At 38.9% G+C, this 25,783-nt stretch overlaps 1 protein-coding gene across 17 annotated transcripts in view; it reads right to left on the bottom strand.

The window, feature by feature from the left end:
- Nucleotides 1-25,783, bottom strand: part of ctnnd2b (catenin (cadherin-associated protein), delta 2b) — a 185,118-nt gene that overhangs the window by 54,785 nt on the left and 104,550 nt on the right. For 10 of the 17 annotated variants that reach the window (XM_044218779.1, XM_044218781.1, XM_044218780.1 and 7 more), the window contains 4 exons: nt 21,282-21,413; nt 17,951-18,263; nt 15,067-15,123; nt 1,261-1,393 (listed from right to left, as the gene is read on the bottom strand). In XM_044218779.1, the coding sequence (XP_044074714.1) occupies nt 1,261-1,393; nt 15,067-15,123; nt 17,951-18,263; nt 21,282-21,413 (635 nt within the window). The remainder of the gene's footprint in view (nt 1-1,260; nt 1,394-15,066; nt 15,124-17,950; nt 18,264-21,281; nt 21,414-25,783) is intronic. The other 7 variants (XM_044218782.1, XM_044218784.1, XM_044218783.1 and 4 more) reach the window with 2 other exon arrangements.

The raw sequence follows: 25,783 nt of genomic DNA, 5'->3' as shown, positions 1-25,783 counted from the left end.
GACCTTCAGTGCGTTCAGAGAGTTCCGAATGAGTTTAACCACCTTAATGTACACAAATTTACTGAGGTTTTTCTAATGTGTATATTTTTGGCAGTTATGTTAAAAAATCTCTTTTGTACAATGATAATAATAATAATAATAATAATAATAATAATAACTTTATTTGTATTTCATGCAAAGATGCAGCCCAAAGTGCTTCACAAGACATATATCAATAATAAATAACAAAGGCAATAGAAAGAAGATTGGATGGAAATTAATTTATATTGCCAGAATTCCAGTCCTGGAGTTGTTTCATCACCGGGAAGTTGCAAGAGAACCAGGAAGTGACTGCGCCCGGCCAAGAATTAGTCTGGCACATAACGCCCTGTAAAACCACAACGTGTTGTTTTTACACCTGGACTTTCTTAAACTCAAACAAACAAGATATAACGTTTTAGTCAGTGAGCTTTAAAGGTGCTGGTAGGTGGATTTTGTTACCTTTGGATAGAGCCAGGCTAGCTGTTTCCAACTGTTTTCAGTCTTTATGCTAAGCTAAGCTAACTGACTGCTGGCTGTATGTATATTTTCAGTACGTACATAAGATTGGCATCGATCTTCTCATTTAACTCTAGGCATGAAAGAAAACAAACGTACTTCCCAAAATGTCAAATGTTTCCTTTAAGTGGTTGGTTTCAGGAAGGCTACTGACTAAGTAACTAACTGCAATGCAAGAATGTTACAAACACTGACACTATCCTATTGAGTATTACAGGTGGACTACATAACAAACACAAAAAGCACTGTGGAAATGTTGCTGTATTTGTTCTCCATTGTGTGACCATCAAAACATTTTTCAGGCGAGCACACATACACACCCACTCACTCTTTGATAAGCACCTTGGGCCCCTGGTTTCTTGCTTGTGGTACTCGAAGCACTGAAAAATCCCACTTGAAGAACTCAACAGCAGCCTACCTTCCCAGAAACAATGTTCAGGGGAACACTCAAAACTTCCGCAGAAAAATCAAATACTACAGTATCTGCATTCGGCATACTAGAGGAACTAGCGGGAAAGTATGTTTATGTGTGTGTTTTGCTTGAACTCTTTACTGGAAGTAACTCACCAACTCTGAATAAGAGCCAAAGTATGCATGCATGTTTGTGTGTGTCTGTGTGTATGTATAAGTAACAGGGTGAGTTAGGGCCCCTTCAAGCAGAGTTTTGGAATGCAATCCTATAAGCCCTCTCTCTTGGTGTGGTTTCTCTTCGGGGATCAATACCTCAGATTTGATCTTGTTGTCTCCAAAGCAGAGGTGCTGGAGGTAGGCAGCAGCGTTGGACTGGACTGATGGGAACTGATGCTGCAACATCTGGATCACCTCAGGCAGCTCTGGATCCCTCCAGCCAAACTCCCTACAGAGACACACATACACAGAGAAAATACAGTATGTTTTGAAGTGTGCAGACATGTGTGTGTGTGTGTGTGTGTGTGTGTGTATGTAGCTGAACCTGTTACTAGGCAGCTTGTCTCCCTACTGTTACCCTGATTTAAAATGCTCACCGGAGAAAAATAAAGAGTGAGACAGAAATGGAGGTTGGAGATAAAGCAAAACAAAGAAATACATTAAATACATAGATTATTTAAACTGTTCATTTGGGGTGACAACGTTCAGCACTAACATGAAAAACCATAAATGTAATTTTGTGTTTACTGTCTGCCAGTAGGTGGAGGTTTAATATAATATATATGTATTAATATTGTATAATTCACACACTGGTTCTCATATTTGGCCCTTACTAAATTGCCCCACAATGCTTACCATGTAATTGTACAATGTAAAACAAGGCCAAACTTGCTGGATGGCAAAAGTCTTTTTCCCATATGCATATGTACTTCTACACTATTGTGTACTTTTTCATGGTTTGGTTTAGTTCCAATTAAGGGAAGTCTTAATGCTGGAGCATACATTGATATTTTAAACAATAATGCTTCCAACTTTGTGGCAACAGTTTGTGTTTGGCCATTTCCTGTTTCAACATGACAGTGCCTCCATGTACAAAGCTAGCTCCATAGTGAAATGGTTTCCCAAGTTTGGTGTGGAAGAGCCTGACTGGCCTACACAGAGGTCTGACCTCAACCCCATCCAACACCTTTGGGATGAACTGGAACGCCGACTATATGCCAGGCCTTACCACCCAACATCAGTGTCCGGCCTCGCTAATGCTCTAAAATCTCAACTGACATCCAGGCTGAACTGACACTCACAGACAGCGAGTAGCGAGCACACAATCAAGACCAGAACCAGTTTGATGTCTTTAAAGTGAGGGACTTTTGACTTGTCAGGTAACATTGAAAAAGTCGTGTTGTGTTTGAATAAAGTTAAATAATCTAATTTAGAATCTTCACCTGCCACCTCCAAATAAAAGCACACCTAACATGGATCCAAATACACACATAGATAGTATAATGTCTGTTTATTAAGATTCCAATCATTTATTTTGTTCCTTGTTGAAATTGTTTCAGAAAGTTTCTGAATATCTAAATTCATATGGAAATGTTTCCCTTTGATGTTATAATAAGCTCAATCCACCACTGTGAGCAAGTTGTCAAAATAGTAGATCTCCAGTGAATGATAATGCATTTCCAAGCTGCCAATAGTGCTGTAGCAATATATATTTTATCAGGTGAACTCCAATTGTCTTGTCTAAACGTACCTAATAAACAAAGTTGAGGATGCACGCACGGGGATAAAATTTTCGACAACAGATTTCCAAAACGAGGTTACGAGGTCATTTCATCATTCATTCACGCATCCTCTCTGGGGTATAACGTATCCTATGCAGCATCTTAAAAAGAAGTCATTTAAGCCATAAATTAAATGTACATTCAGGAACTTTGAGACAAAAATATGTCCACATGGCTTATATGCCATGCTAAACATATAGAAGACCTTTTCTGAGCAAAACAGGTTCTTATTACTTATTTTGTTACATTGTATTATTATACTGTACTATCATCATCAACCGGTAAACCCACTTGGTACTTGACACTTAGTTTATCTTATACTTATACCGACCTGATACTTAATTTATTTTCTGATCTGTTTTTATTGTGTTTTATAGTGTATCATATTGTTTGCTAGTACTTTCTCCTGTGTGCACTGACGTAAAGGCAAGCTACTATAACAAAGAGTTTCCCTACGGGGATCAATAAAGTATTTCTGATTCTGATTCTGCATTATTATAGGAAGGTGTTTAACCACAGCAGCCATCTTAGATGCACTGTAAGAGCTTCCTCCTGCTGTGATGAATCCTTTTTTCTAACTGCCGATGCTGCTATGCTTTTACCAGGGTCTACCAGTGCTTTTGCCTAAAGGCATGCTTTAGGCATAGACAACACACACACGCACACACACACACACACACACACTAAGCTCACTAACCCCATAAATGTGTGTAAAGGTGTGTGTGAAAGAAGAAACACTGATGATTAATGTGAGAAAGATGTGATGTGAGAGAATGAAGTCACGGTGAGGGATCAGAGAGAGGGACTTATCAATGTAGATTATCTGTAGCTAACGGCAACGAAATATCACGTTTCCTTGACAGCGATGGTTTCTTGAGAACAACTAAAACTAGGACCAGATCTAGTTTTTTTTTTCTTTTTGTTTGGGGCAAAGTTCTATTCCCACATGATTTAGCATTGTCTTTTACAGACCTGAGGGGGAGTTAAAGAAGGAGATGATACTTCCTGGATGCTAATTTTGCTACAATTTTATTTTACTATGCTCGCTACTTTTGATACATTCTCAACATGAGGTTTCTGCTTTTAGATAGACACATTACCACATTTTGATTTAAATTTTTCTGACAGTTGTGAGAAGTTTGAGCTGCATACAGAAGCCCTGTTTGCTCTGCTCCCATGTAGAACCCATTTCTCTTTGATGTATCTTATCCTTGATGCAGCAACAGCCCGACGTCCCGGTGGAGATAATTTCAGTTCAGTCTAATCTAACATAAACACATGCACACGCAAACACTCGCAGGTTTGCACAGATACAAACACACATACACACCACTGAGTGCTGTAGGATAACTCAGTACGCAGCTTAGAGCAGCAATAGCAAATGCCAAGCACACACACACACACACACATGCACAATCCAGCACACTAATATAGTAGTCAAACACACATATATATGCACTCATTGACTTGCATACACACCCAGCCATCAAAGGCAGTGCAGAAGAGCCAGGATTAGAAAGCTTTTGTCTATAACTTTCATAATGGGCCAATGGGATAAACCCAGTGTTTGAAAATGGGGAAATTGGAGAGAGAATTATTTCAAAGGTTATTTTTTCTCTCTCTTTGAAATCCTCCCTCTCTTTAACAATTTCTTTTTTCTTTTTTTTTTTGCTCTCTTGTCTCAGTGTCTCCCTCTGTTTCTTTTCCCGCCTTGCTCCAGGCAAATTCCTACACAAAAAACACATGCACAGCCACAACATTAACATACATAATGCTGTTATGCACATACAGTAGCATGTGCCTCAATAAATATGATCAGAGATGACATAACATGTTTAGGTCACCTTGTGGGTTAATTGGCCGATAAGACATCTAACGTTATGGCTGAGCGAGCTGTCAGATGTGTTTGTGTATGTGTAAATATTTTTTTTTTCTACACTGTAATCAGAAAGTGGGACACCAGCGATAACAACGCCTGTAGACATGAAGCTTCTTTAATAACAAGTAAACCAGATGGCTTCACTTATCAGACAGATTCAGCTACTTATGTAATCATTTGGCGCAATGAAAGGGTTAAAGTGATTAACTGGTACAAAAAGCAAACATATAATTATATTAAACTATAAAAAGGCTAATGGAGATAGGAGGAGTGAGAGAAGTGCGACAAGAGTATTGTATTCTATATATCTATCTTTTGTTTTATGCTTCTTTATAGTTACACTTCAGCATTTCAGAGGAAGATATTGCACTTTTTACTTGACTGCAATTATTTGACATCAATAGTTACGAGAAACTTTACAAATGGGTATTTTACATACAAAACATACAGTATGTACTTGCAGTACATTATGTTGATAATACTTCAGTAGAATGCAGGACAGTTACTTGTAATGGAGTATTTTTACATTGTGGTATTGATACTGTTGCTTAAGCAAAGGATTTGAATACTTCTCCCACAACTTGATTTTACACAGCAAATAATGCACAATATATACTGTACATAGTAAATAATATATAAAGATAAAAAGCTCGCAAGCAAGGAGTAACAATATCTTTAGTATTACCATCAGACTAACTCTGATACACTGGATTTCTGAGTTTTTTCCCCTCTGAACGAAACCTGCCTTTTATCGGTGTTCTGCTGAATCACGGCAAATGTCACAAACAGTACAACGCACTGATTTCAAAAACAAATGAAGTTTGCCAAGTAAATCTGTGGTTGGAAAGTCAGGAGTCAGCTGAAGCCTTTATAGAGGGGACGACTGTGTGACGTGTGTGGCAGTGAAAGCAATGACAAGAGAATAGTTTCAAGACATTGTAAAGTAAAGAAATGAAAGCTTTTTTACAGCAGAAGTACAGTTGAGTAGCTGAGTTATGTTCACCCACCATGTCATGGTGCAGTAAAAATATCTCTGGATACTGAATATTCAGTGTTATCCACTCAACTCATTCACTTTGAAATTGTTATAGTTTTAGCCACAGGAAGACACATTCAGCAGCTGAGGGGAAGCTTTCATATGAGAAGTCCATCAACACTGATGTTCTTTAAACTGTTTCTCCATCCTTTTTCTTGAAAGGTGCAACTACAGAACTGGTGAAATGAGGTTGTAAAAGTGCTTTTCAGGTCCATTACTCATCAAAACAGCACACAGTGATGTTACCTGCACATCAGTGGCCGAAGAATAAACACTACTTGAAGGCCAAAGTGGCACTTTTGGCAGCACTCCACACTGATTATTATAAAAACACTCTTTTCTCATCCTGTCCCTTCTTCTATCTCTCCATCTTTTATTACAAAATGTCTGTCCCACATGTATGGGGTCAAAGTGGGGGCACACACGTGTAACTACAGACACACAAAACAAAACACATAGGCACAGATACACACAAGTGGTACTTTATGTCTATAATAGAATGGACACTTAACACTTGAATGAATGAAAGGACAGTCTAATTGTTGTCAGCCTGCAGGTACAGAATATTTGACCCACCCACACACACACACACACTCACAGAAAACATACAAGTATGCTTCAGAACACCAGAACAAGAAAACACACCACTATGCACACACATTTTGAGATGACAAGAGGCATGAATAGGTGAGAAACAAACACACACACACACACACACACACACACAGAACCAGGGCCTAGAATAGTTGTGGCCCTGGAGAGAAAAGTGGCACATCAAGGCGGATCAAACTCAACCCGAGGCCTCAGGCTATAAGGCCTCAGGCTATGAAGTTCCGCAGGGACACACACACGCATACAGAAAAAATTTATATTCAATTGCACAACTCCACATGCACACACAGACTAAAATACTGTACAACATGCTGAGATAAACATACAGTTGACATGCTGTGCAATATGTTGCTGGCCTGGGATACATCCCTGAAACAAAACTAAATTGTAAAGCGGACTAATTTACCCACAGTCGAAGTGAATCGAAATAAAATGAGAGACTGTCTCCTCTCCTGTGTGTGTTCTGCCCCAGAAAGCTGTACTATAATGGTTCATTCATTCACTAACTCTAGCCTAGAGCTGTACTACTTTTCACTCAGCATCTCTCTCTTTAGCTGTGTGTGTGTGTGTGTGTGTGTGTGTGTGTGTGTGTGTGTGTGTGTGTGTGTGTGTGTGTGTGTGTGTGTGTGCGCATTTCTCTCGTTCCACAGCGAAGGGAACACAGGGGGATATGGTGCTCCCAGTCCCAAACACCGTGTGACAACATCACAGCAGGATGAGCAAATACTACTGAGCCATCTGTGAACTTCGGGCAAAAGTGTTCACTCGGGGAATGTTTGCACTGTTTTAGTGTTGGAGTGGAGTTAAGAAAAGAATATGTAACATATTTGGAGAGCAATGCAATGCAAAATCCTACTTGAACAGAAAAATGACAAGTGTACTGTATGTTTATTAGTGAATTCCATGGCCTTTGAGTGAATCAGAAAGTAGGGTATTGTAAGATAATAACAAAGATGTTTAGCTTTAAAAGGGTAGTCCATTTTTAGCTAATTCTTCATGTAGATATATTTCAATTCACAGGTGACATAACCAGCTTGTTATCTTTAGCAGTAAATAACACATTATAATAAAATTGTTCTTCCATAAGTCTAATAAACGACCTAAAAATGTGGCCTAATTTCTGCATTATTAATGCACTAACCTAGAGCTGGGTATTGCCACTGAGTTCCCGAATCGATTCAATTCCGATTCACAAGGTCCCGATTTGATATCGATTCAGTTAGGGATATTTTAGTAACAATACCAATTTTGCTTGGATATGAAAGAGATCATCAGGAAACTAATGCGGTAAATTGTACAAGGAACCCTCTAACCTGGTGCATTATTAAAAATATGAATGTTTACATTAAGAATTTACCCTCTAAATCACCTATAACAGAGCTGATATTTCCACTCAGACGCCCCCAGTGTTTCCCCAACCATTACATTATAAATAAATATATAGATAAAGAAAAAAACCTTGACATTTAAGGTTGAAATAATGGCCCTTAATCATCAAGTATTGCATTTCTAAATCTTGTGCTGTCATTTCCACGTTAAAAGAAAAAAAAAGGTAGATTGTAGATAGATAGATTAGACATAGATTGTTTGATGACTGCTCACTCAGTCAGTCAGGTGAGCCCGGGAACCTGTATACCTGAATAAGACGGTGTAGTCCCTCATTCGTCCAGGAGTGTTCTATCGTAGAAAAGGTTTCAGTCGTAGTCATCTGGACACTGTTTTCAGAATCAAGACGTTTCGGCTCCCATCCGGAAGTCATTCTCAATTGTGAAAAAATTGGACGGGAACTGGAAATTTAAGCTACTCTGAGTTACATAAGCCCTGCCCTCAGGAGGGAATCTGAGAGTATCTGTTAATAGCTAGTTTCACCTGAAACTGACCTAATAGTTTCAAGATGGCCCAGTAATCGGTAATCAGGCCTATGCGTGTGTGTGTCCCTGCGGAACTTCATATACCTGAATGGCAGATTTTCAATCGACTCACAAAACCTCTGTGATACATGTAAGTTAGCATAATATGTTGTAGAATTTTAGTGTTTAGTGTTATTCACGCTTTAATACTGTGTGGTTATGTATCAACATTTATACACACTGTTTGTGAACTTCCTTCTTCTTGCGCATCTATGTGCTGTTTTTAGCAAGAGTTCATCAAGCTAGCAGCACAACACGTGAAAGCAGCCAAATCTGTAAAGTTTCCCCAAGTATTCCAGTATGGCACCCTTGGTACGCCTTCTGATCCACAGTGCCCAACTCACTGCACCTCGCGGCCAGAGAAAGCTTCTCCTGGAGAGGAGCAACTAACACTGGTGGCTGGGGTCCCGCTGCAGCTCGGGGGAAAGCAGCTACATCCCAGCCTCATACATCGAAAAAATACGGGTAAACACCACTTTCTGACCTGGGTGGGGTTTTTTCTCTTTTTAGCTACCTAGCTAATGTCAATCTGCTCGTCATAGAAACAAAACCCACGTGCAGCTTTGTTCTCTCACCGCACAAGCGCTTCACTCCAGCGCCTCTCTGCCAGAAAGAAAAAAACGCTAGGCTATATGAACACAAGCCTTAACGGGATTAAAGCTTCGTGCATCCACGGGAAAAGGCATATATTAAAAGATCGATCTCGGATTTTATGAATCGATATTGGGTAATTCAAACGAAGATCGATTTGAACCGGAAAATTGATTTTTTAAACCCCGCCCTATTTAAGACATACCGTAGTTTTAGTCACCAAAAATCTATTCTTCTCTCAGTAACTGCCTTAGCTCTGGAACAAAATTACACATTATGATATGATTAGACTATTTCCCCAATCACAGGGTTAGGGTAACTTGTATTTTTCCCCTAGTCCCCTACGCCCTACGTGCTCACATGTAATAATTAAAGGTGACCCGGATAACAGTATCATTTTATATAATATTTATATAATATATCAGTTGAGAGGTTCTTTTTGGGGGCAGCTGGAGGGGGAAATAGGGTTAAAAGTGAGGGGGCAAGTTTTTCTTTTCCAGAGTCTTTTTTTTTTATCTTTGCGGTCAGTCTTAAAATATGCAAATGTCCCCCTTGGATAGCAAAAACACATCAATCATTACATCATATCTGACAAAAATATGATGAGATTCAATTTTTTAAATACTGTTTTATGAACAAAGCAGAATGAGGCAGATCACATTACTTCACAAAATTCTTGAAACTGGTTTTGACAAGTTTAATTATCTTACCCCAGTTACAGATATTTTCACTTAAAAGGCACTTGAAACAAATTGCTGATCCAAATGTCACCTGTTTTGTTTTGTTTTCAGTTTCTTCCCTTACTGTTTTTTCTGCTACTTTTGTGCTTCCTATAAATAAGCCAGTTTTGTGTTTAACTGCAACCTTATCCCTTTAACATTTTGTCTTACAGATAGTTCCAATCCTAAAGAAAAGGAGCATTTGAAGAAGAGAGAAAAGAACGGAATAATTTTACGTGTGAGAAAGATATTTATTGACATATTTCCTCTCACAAAAGTGTGTATATGCATGTGTGTGTGTGTGTGTATCTGTGTGTGACTCTGAAATCCCCCAAGAGAGCCTAATGTTTCATTTGGCGACTCAGTGGACTGGGACAAAGTACTGACAAACTGTCAATCCACTCTTTGTTCCTAACCAACCAGGTGGGCTATCTCGCATCACCACTTGTCACCCACAGCCAAAACATTTACACCACAATACGAGATGCAGGTAAACCAACAATTAAGCCCGGTAAATAAATAAACTATCTATGAATTATGTAATCAGAAAGCAGGGCGAGGCGCTGTAATGTGAGGGCTGCAGGCAGTTGATGCTCACTGCTATATCGGGCTGAAAGGATTTCCTGTGAGTTAGGGTTTTTGGGGAATAGAGCGATTTGAAACCAAAGAGCGAAGTATGAGATTTGTGTCGGGAATATCTGTGTGTGCGTGTGTGTGTGTGTGTGTGTATGTTTCCACCACTGAGGACTGTCAGGGGGGGGGAAATGGAGATGTGTATGATGACTCATTCCCCGACAGACAGACAGACAGACACAGAAACAGGTAGGGTAAACCTGCAGAGTAAACTGATAAAAGAAGAAGAAGGGAGGCAGGAGAAGGATGCTGACTCACTGCATTCACTTTCCAGCAGGACATCTAACAAGTTCAGGTGGCTGATTAACAGCAACACATTACACTGTATTTATAGCAAATTAGAATAGAATTAAATACAATAGAAAAGACCCAGTGTTGTATTAGTTAGTATCAAAAAACAAACTGATCTATCGTTTAGTATTGTGGAACAAACTGATCTCAGACCAGCTGCAACAGACCACTGATGATCTGTCTACAGCTGATGGATACAGTAATTAGCACAGTAACTGATTAATGATGATTAACAGTGGTTAAACTCAACAGTCCGTGTTAATCGTCCTTGCAATGATGTTGTAGCATGAGCTCTCCGTTCTCTCTCTCTCTCTCTCTCTCTCTCTCTCTCTCTCTCTCTCCTTCTCTCCAGACCCGCAAGTGTCACCTGTTCTTTACTGAACAGCACGTTATTCAGATGCGGTGACATAGTGATGTACTGTATGTGGTAGTAAATAGCCTTATTAAACAGTTTAGTATACAAACCATAATCAACCACTGTATAAAGTATAAGCACGCAGAAGCAGTGTCTCATATAAAAAGGAGTATTAGGAACACCATTAAAAAGCAAAAACAAAACCAAAAACAAAACCAACCAAACCAAAATTTTGAGGATAAAGTCAAAAAAAAAGTTAAAAAATCATTATATTGTGGGGAAAAAAGAATGATAATCATAATATTTTGAGAAAAAAAACTATTACGTTATTATTATTATTATTATCTTACATGTTACAATGAGGGATGTGGAGGATCAGACGTGATAAGGAAAAATTATAAGAGAACATAAATACCTATTCTGACAATTTAGCACATTATCATTATATGTTTTAGGATTGGGCGTGATCACCGCCAATTTTTTTCCTCTCACCCCTGAAACTGAAATTTCAATTAGATGAGATGGTGCTACGTTGCATGATATCTGTTCTCAAGTGGTACAAGATCAATGTCCTACTATCAGATATGATAAACTGACCCAACTACATGTTTCCTGAACAGCATAACCAGATGTGTTTTGAGGCACAGAGGAGTTAATAAAAGGGTCTGAACTGCATAAATCTTTGTCTCCACTCCACTGTCTGATTCTTATTGCTGAAGTAAAGTTGTGATATTATAGAAATTGTTATATAAATATAACATTTTAACTTGTTAACACAGTAGTATGATCTTTTCCTCAAGAAATTATGATTCCATACTTTCATCTACTCAAATCTTCTGTCTTTTTCATCAGTGACCCAAATACTACATCATGTCAATGTATTAGGCTAGTCTTCGTGCTTGCTAAAAGTTGCTCATGTTAAAAGGAAGCTAAGTAGCTTCAGATTACTTTATTCTCTGTAGAAGCCAATAAAGGCAGACATAAAGCCATGGAGCAGAATTTCATTTAATTAATTTCTCAGATATGGAAGTCATTGTATGTTCATCTTTTTCATTGTCCCTCTTTTTTCTTTCATTGTAGATTAATATAAAGGGAACACTGGGTTTCACTATATATAGCCTATGGCCTTATAGGCTGTCAACATACAAGCAGTCCAGAGTTCAAATCAAAGCAGTTTTAGAGCACTATAGCTGCTATGGACTACTGCATAAGCCATTGTAGGGAGAAGGGAGAAGTATTGATCATTGCTAGCTGACTACTGAGGTTTTTCTAATATATTACATTGTCAAAATACAAAGTATACATTGCATTTTCAGAACAATGTTCTGTTTAATTTCTTTTGTAGACTTTTTATAGGACAGACTGCCACAAGGTAACTGCATTTTACAAAACAAAAGGCACTTCTGTTGTAAACTCCATTGTTCTACCCTGTTAATAGTTTATAATTTATTTTTCAGAGGAGACTTGACTGGTCACTGCTGCAATGTGTTGTTAAATAGAAATGTTACAGACCTGTATTACTGTATTAGATGAACAAGCATTTCAGTTTCACATTTTCATACATATAAATATGAAACTAAAGTACAAGCCCAATCAACACATATGAAACCAGTAATATTTTGAATTAACAGTGTGTGTGTGGAGGTGACCCCGCCTAGGCCTCAATGTGGGAAGGAGGTTATAGTGAGAGAAGGAGAAAGAAAGACTGAGGCAAAGATTTAAGAAAATTAAAGAAAGAAAAAGTAAAGTGTTTGTGTGCATGTTTGTGTTACCCAGACAGTGTGTGTGTCTTTCAGGCTGTAATGGTATGGCTGACTGACTGGCCCACTGAGGCTGGAGGAGATGAACGAAAGGTCAGGAGATGTCAGGCAGAGCCGAGAAACACACACAAAAACGCACACCCCACAGAGTCCATCTCAACCCCGTGACTGAATATGGATCAGAGATTCTCACTGTGCTTATGAGCATAAAATAAAATGAGCCACTTTTATGATCAGGTCAGATCCTGTCTAGCACAAATCTTCCTTCGTGTTAGCGGGAACTTTTCCATAAATTACCGGCAGCCTGAAGGAGGAAATGCGTTGGAGTACATAAGAGGCTGTCTCCACAGTAACGTGCCTTCATTTGCCAGATTGTGCCAGTGTATGGCTTGACAAATCAGCTAGATGATATTTGTTTGAGGCTTTTACAGGATGAAAGTATCATTAGAAAACCAGCTGCAGACAGTGGGAATTACCTCACATTTCTTTAGTTATTATCTATTTACTATGCTGACGCAGACAGCGTCAGTGCAATATGTGATTTTAACTATTTTATTTTAAATATATCTCCGCATAGAGTCTATATCCACTCCTCCATTTCTTCAGAGACATTTGAGTGTAACTGTAGGTCACTTTGTAGTGGACGAAACAAGCCCAGTGTCAATTTCAAAAACAATGCAAAGAATATTCGTTTTTTTTCCAAGACGACAACAAGACTAAAACAAAATAAAAAGTAATCTTTGAAAACAATATTAAAACTAATATAAAACTACTATTACAATCATCATAAATTAATTATAATAAAACGATGTCAAGGACAAACAGATGAAAGAACTATAAAGCCCAAAATACACTGGCGCCAAACAGCGGTCGTCAAAACAGCCGTCCCTATTATTTTCTATGTACAACCCCCACACCGGTGGCTGCTGGGCACGCACCGCTACTCATGGACATGCGCCCTGCAATCTCTCGCGCCACTGTCCTATTTCCAGCGTCCCCGCCTTTGAAGAAACACGTTTTTTAGAGAGAAAAAGCAGTTTTGTACTTCAATACAATGTTGGCCCAACTACACACGTTATTTACTAGTTTGTTGCTTGCTTTTCACTGTAGTTTTAACTATATCACTTGTGCCTATATCTACAAGGCAAACATTTAAAAAAAAATAATTAAACTCCACTCACTCCCTGCTTGTACATCCCAGCTTTAGTGGCAGCTCAACTTCCTTTCCTCGCCTCACCTATTCATACTATGTATGACGTCAAATTGAGTATGTTGCCTTTACTGTGATTCCCACGCCACTGTGGTGAGGACTCAAGGGGCACACGCTCTACAAGGTGAGCTACCGGGCCGCCCCAGCTATTTATGTTAGTTATGATTCTAACAGTACTGTTAGCTAATCTTATGTCTCTGCCAGTATTGTTAGCTAATGTTTTGTCTCTGACAGTATTGTTAGCTAATGTTTTGTCTCTAATAGTACTGTTAGCTAAGGGTTTAACTCTGCCTGTATTTGTAATTAATGTTATGTCTCTGCCAGTATTGTTAGCTAATGTAACGGGTTCTTGGACAGGAAATAGTAACGATTAATGGACTAAATGCATAGTCACTCCCACTGAAATTAGACAAGAAGCAGGAACAAAACAACTGGGAAACTACGCAGGCCAACACCCTCACATTTATAAAAAGCTAAGCTAACATTAACATACCATTATCAACAACCATACAGTATATGGATGTAACATTAAAGTTACTTTCATTCGGCACTTTTTCGAATTTATAGGCTATCGGTAGGAATAAGTGCAAGAATAATGTTGTCTGTCTACCATCTTAATATTCCTCTAGATGTTCGACATTTTGGCAAATACGCTTATTTGCATTCTGGCGGAGACTAGAAGAACAATACCACCAAATCAAAAAACAAAATCAGGTGCCAAAATTAACACTGGGCAAGCCACATGAATGAACAGTCACAAAGCACATTCAGAAATCACCAGGACAGACAGACAATGGAGACAAATGAATGACTGAATAAATCAACAAATAGATAAATGTATGGAGGGATGGGTGGATAGATGAAAAGTCAAAAGAGAGAATGAGGAATATTTACACTAAAAAACAGAGGTTCTGGTAAGCCATATTGCTACAAATTGCAAATAAGCAATCAGTAATTGATAACTAGTTACTTAAATTTGTCTATCTTAAAACTGATTTGATTTTTAAATAAGATTACAACTTCTTTCTTGGTGTTTTCAGGTCACAGAGGATGCCATTCTGATGTTATGCAATGGCTTGATAAAATGTAAAGGGCTTTTGAAAGACAGTACTCTGATCCTCATCTCCAATTTAGAATCCATAGAATACTAAAATAAAAGTGATTCCTGTTTAATAAAGCACTACATGGGTGACAATACAAATGGGAAATGTCATGCTGCCATTAACATTAACATCTGCGTCTGATATCGGTGTCATATAGAGAAGATGGAAAGATTCAGTGAATGAGACAAAGATAAGATAGATAGACAGAATGCATATATGTACAAATAAATAGTTGGATTACTTTGTCATTCTTTGCTCGGCTTGATTTTGATTCCACACAAGGAATTCGGGGTCGTACCTATCGAGGGGGGACAGGCAGAGAGAAACAAGAGAGAGGTATTTGTTGGCTGTCTGGCAACAACTTATTCAATAACCGTCAAGATAGTGATGATTAGTAAATAGAAATCAATATGTAGCCACTAGACTCGTCTTTCTCTCTCAACATTTGGTTATCAGGCAATGATGGTGAAGGTGGGCAGGGTGAAGGACATGCACGTAGAGCAGGTGGTGGGGAGATGGAGGATATGTTGGGTAAAGAGAGGGTCTTAGGATAAAAAAAAACTGGGCACCGTCTTGTTCTGTGCATATTCATGCACCAAACTGGATGTTTAGGTCATGTCTGCTGCATAGTGGAGCATTTTTTTTAAACATTCAGATCTAAAATGCAGAGCGTATTATCAGAGTATTTTCAGAAAGCAAGATGAAAATCAGAGATTAACTGTAGGTTTCAAGTGACCAGGGTTTACCTGTGAGTTTACGAGGCCATTGTCCTGTGCACAGTACAGACCTTACTTCGACATCCTTATTAAACCTAGATTATTTTACAATGGTATATGTATGAATATGCTGCATGTATAAACAATGCATCGATGTGTAATTTATTTATTTTTTAAATGTGTTATCTCAGAAAAGCAGATCTTGTAGCAGAGAAGCTAAATGGTGATTAAATGACAAGCTAAGCTGCTAAGCCTGTTATGTGTGGGTTAAATGTAAACAACATACAAAATATCTACATATATATTTTTAGCAACTTCTTTTTCCCGCAATGAAATGATGAACAACGGGTTGCTCACTTAAAATAAATAAAACAAAATTGATAAAAAAATTGAAGCATGTAGAAATAATCTAATGTGAATTAGTTATTAATGCTACAGCTACTTTAACCAATTGTCCAATATCTGATAAACTGGGTGTGTTTAAAGAATAACGCAGGTGATAGTCTATATTTTTCTTGTTGTCAACAAATCCCATGAAAAGACCAAAACCAACAATTAATTGATCCTATTAACAAGTATTTTTATACATTTCTATAAGTATATTTTTTCTGTAGCCAAAATCTGATGTATCTTATTCCTCTGTGCCACAGACCTCTGTTGTTCTCCAGAAGAAAAGAAACAAAATCAATGAGCTAACCCATTACAGTGCTGAACATGGGCACTGTAGTTTATCTCAATCCCACATACACCATCCTGGTGTGGTAAATACCCAGTAGAGCACCAAATGCGGATTAATCCACAGCTGAAAATAGTCCCCAACAAATGAACTATTTCCTCCTGTTTGAGTAAAGTTTGCTAAACAGCCCAGCTGTTGTAGGAAATTACTGAGCCTTTTATTTTTTAAAACTACATATCCAGACCAATTTTTTTAATGTCTTCAGAAGGAACAAATGGGCTTGGGGCTGAGTGCCACAGACACGGTCGGGAAGCCGGAAAGTTGACAGATGGACTAACACATTGTTGGTTTTGGTCTCTTGATAGGAGCGAATGAAACAAATATTAGATACTATAAACATGCTTTTTCAAACAATTCCTCTTTGAGCTGCAAGCAGCAGTGCAGAGAGCTTGTCAACAGTTGCAGGATCAGAATGTTCCTGTATTATAATCTTGGGGGACCCTCCCTTTAACGCAATGTGGACAACAAGCTACTCAAATAGAGTCTCATTCAGACAGTGCTTGTACTGACGCTGACTGTGTATGTTGTGAAGGTAAAGCAAAATGCCATGCATCGCAAGTCAGTCCTTTACATGTAGCAGTGCAGATGTGTGGATGCTGGAAGCTACACAACAATGATGCTAAAGATTGAACAAACAGACAATGTGAGTGCAATGTGAAGAGAGAAATAAACACTTGGACAATGGGTGGAGGAAAGAGCAATGGCAACAACAAAAAGAGTCACCTATCCTAACGACATAGAAAGACACTCTTGTGCTTCCAAATGTTACCATATAATAAGCAGTTCAGCACAGAGTGACTTCCTCATTAGAAATATTACATTTGAGCAAAAAATGTATCTCTTGTTTACACCTGAGCTGAAATGTCACAAAGAGAGACACTTCAACTTTAATTAGGCTGCTTCTATCTGTGCAGTATGTCTGTGCAGTCGTTAGTCCGAAAAAAGAGGCTAAGGAAGAAAAATCCAAGACACAATTGGAATAGTATTTCAAACTTGATTGTAATGAGGACAAAATAATGATAACAACAGCTATTAAGCTGTCTCTGTATGTGTCTCTCTCTTACTCTTTCTTGTCTGTCTGTCAAGGTCTCTCTCTCCCTCATTTTCATACACCCACGCTCGTACACAGAGCTCTCTCGGTCTAAAAGCAGACTTCATGCACTTTCCACATTTACTGTGTCTACCTACTGCACAGAATGTGACTGATTGTCACTGACAGAGGCACTCCGTTCTTAACAGCGATAGCAAACTTTTAAATTGGACCTAGAGGTGTGCCCAGGCATTCATACGGCAGTGTGAACAAGCCCCAACACCAGGCAAACTAGAGAGGACAGTGAAAGATGTGGCGTGATGTGTGCCTCATACTAAAGCCCAGATTCAGCCAGCCTTTTACTGCACTGCACCGTCAAATCCTGACAGTCAATTAATCTGTTTGGTGTCACCATGTTACGCTTTCAGCTTTGACACTCTTTTGTGGATTGCAATTAAACTATTTCTTCACTGTTAAAGCTTAATGTCTCCAGGGTATTGATGTTATTTATACTTTCTTGCATATTTATGTTTAACTTAGTGAATCTGGCCCTCAGTAAGTTCAGTGAAAGTGGAAAAGGAGCAGAACAAAGGGCTTCATCAACAAGCCATAGCTGATTCTAACTAAAAATGTTTTTCCTCACCTTGGGTCCTTCTGGATACTGTCCACTGATGGCGAACGGCCCAGGGAGGCCTCAGGGGGGAGGGCGGGGCCCGACTTGCTGTAAGGTGATTCGGTGGACGGGCAGAACTGCAGGGTGCGGTACGGGTTGCCGTAGTCTGCCGCCCCGCCTCCTGTGGCGAAGCTGCCTCTTTGAAAGGTGGCCGTGGCGCTCTGGCTTCCCGTTCGCTGCAAGGGGATTGGGTCGACACCGGGGGAAGGCGGGGCTAAAGCAGGAAGAGGAGCGTAGGGACAGAGCAGATAGTTGAGGACCTCTTGGTACAATTGGTTCACCACTGGGTTTGATGTAGTCGAGGAGGAGCAGGGAGTGGGCGAAGAAGAAATCGCAACCAAACACGAGCGCCAACACAAGGATGCACGTACACACACAGTGAGAAAAAAGCAACACCACCAGCACCAATGGAACAAAACAGCACAGAAGAAAAAAGCAGAAAGGGAAGAAGCAAAAAAAAAAAAAAATGAAATAAAACACTTAAATAAATATGGCAAACTGCAGTGACAATTTACAACGCAACAGGTAGGGTAACTTCTGGTGAAAAGGTGAACTTACCAAATAACTGAATTTTTCATTAGAAAAATATAAATCACAAAAAACAGACAGAAGCAGTCAAATCATACAGACATGCAAAAAAAAGAATGATAAACTTCATATGTCACATAAATCATACAGGCATCTGCAAAAAGTATTTTCTGTTTAAACACAGCAGATTAGCCAGGTTACCAGATTGCTAGAACGGCCCAGGGGGAAAAAAGTGGAATGCACCCTGTGAACCCCCATTCCTCCCACTCTGTTAATTGAGGTGCTGGCAGATTTTGTTACCTTCGGACAGAGCGAGGCTGGGTGTTTCCCCCTGTTTTGGTGCTAAGCTAAGCTAACCAGCAGCTGGCAGTAACTTAATATTTATAGTATCAATCTGCTCATATAACTCTCAACAAGAAAGCAAATTTAAATCCTTTAAAGCTCTTATAATTTTCATTTATCTTCTGCTTTAGTAGTGGCAAGTACCAAACTTGTTTACAGTTAATCAAATTACCACAAACTAACTGCCACACAGTGAGGGTTTGGGGCCCCAGGGCAGTTGCCCACTTCGTAATCCAGTCTTGCTGTAAAGACATCAGAACACCATAATACACAGCCCAGTGAACCCCCTTTGCCAGTCTCCAACAGAGAGAGGAATTGTCTTCTTGTTAAACAGCAGTTCCGAAACCATGTGGGCATGATAGTCAATGCAGTTACACCGGCTTGCTGTGAGGGAGCTGAGCTGGGTCAGTCTGTGTGTGTGTGTGTGTGTGTGTGTGTGTGTGTGTGTGTGTGCAACTACATAACTGCAGGGACCTTGACAAGGCCTGAGGAAATTCACCTGTGATGTGAAGTCAGCCGTAAAGTGTTGTCTGCTTGTTTTCCAACTCTGTTCGTTATCTTGAAACTATTTGAACTGACCTTGAAACATAGTCAGGCTTCATCAGCTACTTTGTGTTACACAGAAAAAATAAAAAAAGCAGATCTAAGTCAATGTAAAAAAAAACAAAAAATAACACGATTTGACAATCAGAGTGCCGCCGTCGTGACTTACATTCACAAACACAAGGCTGGAGATGATGACTGAGTTATTTTGATGCATCAAAGTGACCTTTGTGACCAGTGTGTACGGGGAGCAAGCATGCCAAAAATGACCTCAAATCTTTTCATCATTAAGGCGAACCTCTCTTTTTTTGGAACAAAACCTTGTGGAAAAAGTATGAGATTTTCTTTCATATCTCTCTCTATGTGTATTTCTCTTTACAGCAACATTCATCGCTCAGGTGACCAAACCAGCCGCACAGCGTCAACAACATTTTAGGTCACGGTTGATTTGCTTTGATTTCAAAGCACCCAAGATAATGCCCATGGGATTAATTGAGATTAATTTTCAGCCTTGAAACTAATTAGTTAACAGACTGTGACTGAGAGACAAATTGCCATTGAGACCCCAATTGGATTTGCCTACCTGATTTGGTAAATAGCGCTACATGATCAGATGGGATGAGGAAATCTCTTATGTACAGCAGGCTTTAATAACACAGGACCATTCAAAAATATCTATCGTCTAAGTTGGACCAGGCTCGGTCTTTTTCTGTTCTACCGCTCAGTGTGCTGTAGGGCGTGTGCTGTGGGCGACTGTGGCTTAGTGGTAGAGCGTGTTGTCCACCAATCGGAAGGTTGGGGGTTCAATCCTAGCTTCCCCCAGCCTACATATCAAAGTATCCTTGGGCAAGCCGCTGAACCCCAAATTGCTGCAAATGCCCAAATTGTAAATTAGTTTCTTTCAACTGATGAGCAGTTGGCACCTGCCATCAGGGGGTGAATGTGTCCATTTACAGCATTTCTTTGATCCATCACTATTATTTAATGTTTATCATGTGATGTCTTCTTCTACTCACTGATCTTTAAGTTTAGATGGTTCAGTGGGTGATTTACAGCACCCTGCAGCTATTTATAATTTTGGACTATCTGAAGCACATTTCTGTGTTTACAGTCTCACTCTAATCTACGCCAAATGTTACTACAGATTTCTATGATTTTCCTTCCTTTCCCCTCCTGTTGCTTCTACCTCTTCAGTACCATTTACTAATGAGGTTTATAATTGACAAATAATGGCTTTATTAATGGTTAATAAGTCATTTACTAATGCTTTACACATTAGTTATAAGCAATGAAGAACATCTTTTGGGTTGCCAGGTAAGAAAGTGCTTTTGGCTGGTGTTTATCCTCCAGCTTGGCACTTGCTTTGTCTTTATAGCTAACTCTTAAAAGGGGTACTCCAGTGATTTAGTGCTGCAATTCCACAAACTTAGGAAGCTTACAAGAGACGTATTTAAAAAGAATGGTCAAAATTGAAGCAGCACAGGCCGAGACATCTGAGTTTTAGTACCGAGCTCCAAAAACGCTGGATCCTACATTTCCCATAATACTCAAACTCAATAGCATATTTCATTAGATGTATCCCATCCCATTCCTCTCATACCACTCCTCATCCTCCTTTCACATTTTCTTCCACCTCTCCCTCGCATATTGTCTTTAACATTTACCCAAATACTTTAGTTGCAAAGCTGCTACCGTGCCACTATATCATTTGTGAACATTTTGCGCACCCCTTGCTCTCTCCCCAAAACCTCCTTTCTCCTCCCCTTGCCCTCTGGGATACAGTTTTGTAGACTCTGTCTTTGTAGATCCCCCTTTACACCTTAAATGAATAACCGTCCATCTCATGTCTTTTTTTTTAGTCAGCCTCCATATCCCCACCTCAGCTTACCTTGTCCTCTAAGGTTGGGTTTGGTGTAGACTCTGTCTTCGTAGATGGGGTCGATGTGATGTTCAGGAGACTGCAGAGGTCGGAGCTCAGAGCCCAGGTGACTGTGCTGGCTGCTGTAGGAACCTCTCGAGCCTGGAAAACACAGGGAGGTAAGATACACTGACATCGATGGATAGATAGGTGGATGGATAACTATATTTCACTAAGTGAGAGAAAAGTTATTGTGCTAAAAATTACAAACTAGAGAACAATCAAATTACATTTGAAATGTAGGCCAAATCAGTCAATATTGTCTTTTGAATCACTCCTTAAAACACATTTAGCCTCTCTGGCTGTTATGTCGTGATCACTTTGCATGCCACGCAACACCAGCACCAGATTAACCTGTTTGGGGGCCACAGGGAAAAAATATTGTTGTTGGGCCCCTGTCCCATCAGGTACAGTGCACACAACCCACTATATATTAGGGTTATAACGCAAAGCTACTATCTGTATAAGTTTACAGTATGTCGCAAAATATCTGTAATAGAATTTATACCGGAAGCAGGCAGGGCCTACACCGGGAGCTGGAATCATCTAGACTGCTTCATTTTCTGTGTTCAATTGTTTTCTATTGCCATTTATACTCCTTATATGTACATGGGCGCCTGGTTATGTTTTAAAATGGGGGAACAAACTTGGAAATATACATAATTTGTGGGAGGTCTGGGGGTCCTTTACCCAGAAATTGTTTTTTAATTTGAATCAAATTTCTGGATTTCTACACCACCTAACCTTATTTATGGTAACAATATTGGATCATTTCCAAAACATAAAATAATCTCCTTCAAAAGCAATCCAAGGCACTCTGTGGGATTTATGCAAAATTAAAATGCCTTTATTTTACATGGCATTATGTATAAAAAAAAAACCAATGCGTTTCAAACGACACAGGTCTTCATCAGGGTCTCTATCAATGTGCTAGCCTATTAGTCAAAAAAAAAAGGACGTGATACATCATCAATAGAAAAAAGACGAGAAGAAGAAGGAGGGGAGGGGAGGAAAGGGGGATGGAAGGAAGTGACAAGGAGAGGGCAAACCCAAACGTCAAAAAAAAAAAAACAATATAATCAAGGTGGACCCATCCTTTCCTTATATACACATTATAAACATCAATCGATAACTTGGACCACACAAAGAATCCATATTTTTCAGTCATGGTCCCATGCTCACACTGACTACAAAATCACCATAACATCAATAGTTCCATTTTTTTTTTAATACAATCTTTACATTATCCTTGAAGTAATATTTCACAGCAAAGTTGAAAAGTCTATCTCCTGGCTCCAGGCTCATAATGACTGCATAAATCCCCATAACATCAATAGTTCCATATATTTCAAAATACAATCTTTACATTATTCCAGGAGTAATATTTCACAGGAAAGGAGAAAAGTATATTTCATCATTACGGTTGGGGGGTGATTTGTTGCTTTCAGATGTACAATCCAAAAGGTCTCGCGTTGGAGTAGTCTTTTTAGGTGGTCGCCTCCTCTAATGTCCTTTTTCAACAACTTCCAACACCATGACTTTCAGTGTATTAGGGTCCCGTTTGCACATAATGTAATGCCATAGTGTAATCAACATTCTTTGTGCGGATAGCATTTTTATATTCTAAAGGGACACTCCAGTCTATAAACATGTGTGGTGTTTCAATTGGCAAAGTGTCTCATTTTATATAAATGCAAGATGTGTTCCCATCTTGAAATCGAAACTGTGTTTCACCCATGCAATGAGCCCTTCGCAAGATGAAATAAGCACAGCACACCTGAGGTATCCAAAGAGCACCTGCATGTGATTACCACAAAGCAGCCAGCGGCGCTTCTACTCCATTGTCTTCACAAAATAATCATAATTTTGTATAGGCCCTACTCAATCTTACAGTTAGATGAATAATAATGACACATTGTGAGATTGTGTGTTCCTCACTTTGTTGAATGTAATTGCAGGGCTCATAAAATCCCATTTGAGCCAGTTATGCTGAAGCAGGGTTGGATGGAAGACATGCTGGACAGGGGGTGCGTGCTCTACAGGTTTGGGAAACACTATTCTGGGTTAGTCTGCTGTTGTGTGGGGCGAGGGAGAGAGCGGGGCAGCAAATTAGCCTGAGATATTAACAGTAAAAAAATCACAGAGAGGATGTAGTGGTAAAATAAAAGATGGGTAAATTATAAATGTCCGCTGGCTAAACTGTTCAATGTTAGGAAATGGTAAACTCATAAAAAGGTGAGTAAACCCTATGTTGCTTTTGAAAAAGGAGGGTAAACTGCGTTTATGTGCGTTTTCCCTCCACTACATCCCAAATAATAAAATCAACAGGGCTAATGCGAAATATTAATAGCCATGTTACACTTTGCGATCCTTGCATCTCCACAGCCGAATCCTAGCCGATCGCAAATCGGTTCAGCATTTCGCCGACTTTACAATCCTACTTTTAGCTAATTTAAAGTTTGGCTGGAGTCAGTGAGCCAAGCAGGTTCATTCGACGTACGATAGCTTAACTTTTCCTATGTTCTATTTTCAGTCCATGATCGCAGTTAGGCTAAACGGCATGTTTCTCCCCTTTGTAAACAGTCAGACTCCTGTATGGACTGACAGAGTGTGATTGACAGCCAAAGCGTGCAGAGGCAAACGATCAAACTGAACTGCAAACTGACTCAAAGGGTGGTCCAAAAATGTGTGGGTTTTTTTATTACTTGTTTTTGTCAGTTCCTGAAAATAGTAAAACGATCATTGATAGAGGCTGCGTAAATACAATCACCTGACTGGAGGACTGTATGATGATTTAAAAAGACAAAAAGTGGGGTAGTAAAACCATAACTTTGCTCCCCCTAATTGAATAATAGGGATGGATTTGCTCCACTTGCTCCGTTGCTCAGGCGCCTATGCATATGAATATGTTTTGCTGCCAACAAAATACACAAAATAATAATGTTTTAGCCATGTACCTAAAATAATCAAATATTAAAGCACGATTTCTGTTTGATCCCCACCTTCAAAAAAAGAAAAAAGTCAATCTAATATCACTTAATATTACTGCAAAAGTTTGGATGCTGATCTGTTCGGAACGCATTTTCTGTTCATATCTGAATAATGTGTTCATATTTATTTAAACTATAGATGGCTGCTTCATTACCTATGTTTTGCACATTTGAGACCTAGTAACCAACCACTACTCCTATACTGGAATGTTTCCTGGCCACTGGTTTTCTGTATGTCGGTATGTTTGTGGTAATTTGAAAAAACAAAACTTTATTTCATTTAGGAAAATGCACTATGTGAGTACAATATAAACTGAAATAATACGTGTTGGAACTAGAGTTTGACACAGGGCCACAAGATGTGTAATAATGCAGGACCCAATTGATAATACGAGCTAAATATAGTATAGTTAGAATAGTTCACCTGTAAATTACAGTAACACAGGCATTCTCTTAGAACTACAGCAGCTCACTCAGTGTTTGGTCATCGTACAAACATCAGCACAGCTCCCCCGGTCTCAAGCAGGTGAATGAATGGCATGATTTTTCTTTTTTGGGTGAACCGTTTTATTAACTTCCCACCGCCAGCCTGGCAGAACTTGCACCATATTAAAAATATGACATTTGGCACGAAAGTGTGACACTATTTGGGTTGTGATATTATATTAATATCTTAACCAAATCAGGATAGCCATTTAATTTGTGATCAAAATCAGGCAATGGATGTTTTTAAATGAATCACTTCACATTTAACATGAGCACATTTTAATTCAACTAAATTAAATTTAATTCAATTCTATTTATATAGCACCAATTCATAACATAAGTTATCTCATTGCACTTTTCCTATAGAGCAGGTCTAGACCGTACTCTTTATAATCAGAATAAATACATTTCAAAATGTCAAATCCACCTTTTGAAAGGCCCAAAACAAAGCCAAACTCTGGCACTATAAAACTGATTTTATAAGGGTCCTCAGACAACAAATCTCATTCTTGAATTGTTCGGATATTCATGAGTCCATTTGCAATCTAATACATTTTAGATACAATCTTAAGCCAATGTAATCAAATATTTGGTAATATGTGTTTTGCTTTTGAATCCTTGTGCTCATGCTGATGAATACCAACTAGACATAAATGGAAAGTGGGTTCATGTGACCTTTACCATCATGAACTAACATATTGGAACTGCCTCAGAAATGCCATATTACTTTAGGTCCTGGAGAAACCCCATTATTCATAATCTCAAAGACCAAATTGTATTTAAAAATGAAAACTGGAATGTCAAATAAACGGAAATTGAGGTTATACTAAGTGCTGTTGAAAAACAAATCCTGAACTGACACAATTAATAAGATTGGTCATTAAGTACCATCTGCACTAATGTAATGTGTAATGGCAGGTACATGTCTAGTAAGAATGTTCTAGTAAGAACAAACAAAAAACAACTGTCCATAAGTTTCCATCAACAAATTTTTTA

Source organism: Siniperca chuatsi, linkage group LG13 (genome assembly GCF_020085105.1).
Source record: "Siniperca chuatsi isolate FFG_IHB_CAS linkage group LG13, ASM2008510v1, whole genome shotgun sequence".
NCBI classification, from domain to species: domain Eukaryota; kingdom Metazoa; phylum Chordata; class Actinopteri; order Centrarchiformes; family Sinipercidae; genus Siniperca; species Siniperca chuatsi.
This window is presented reverse-complemented; position numbering and strand designations above follow the sequence as displayed.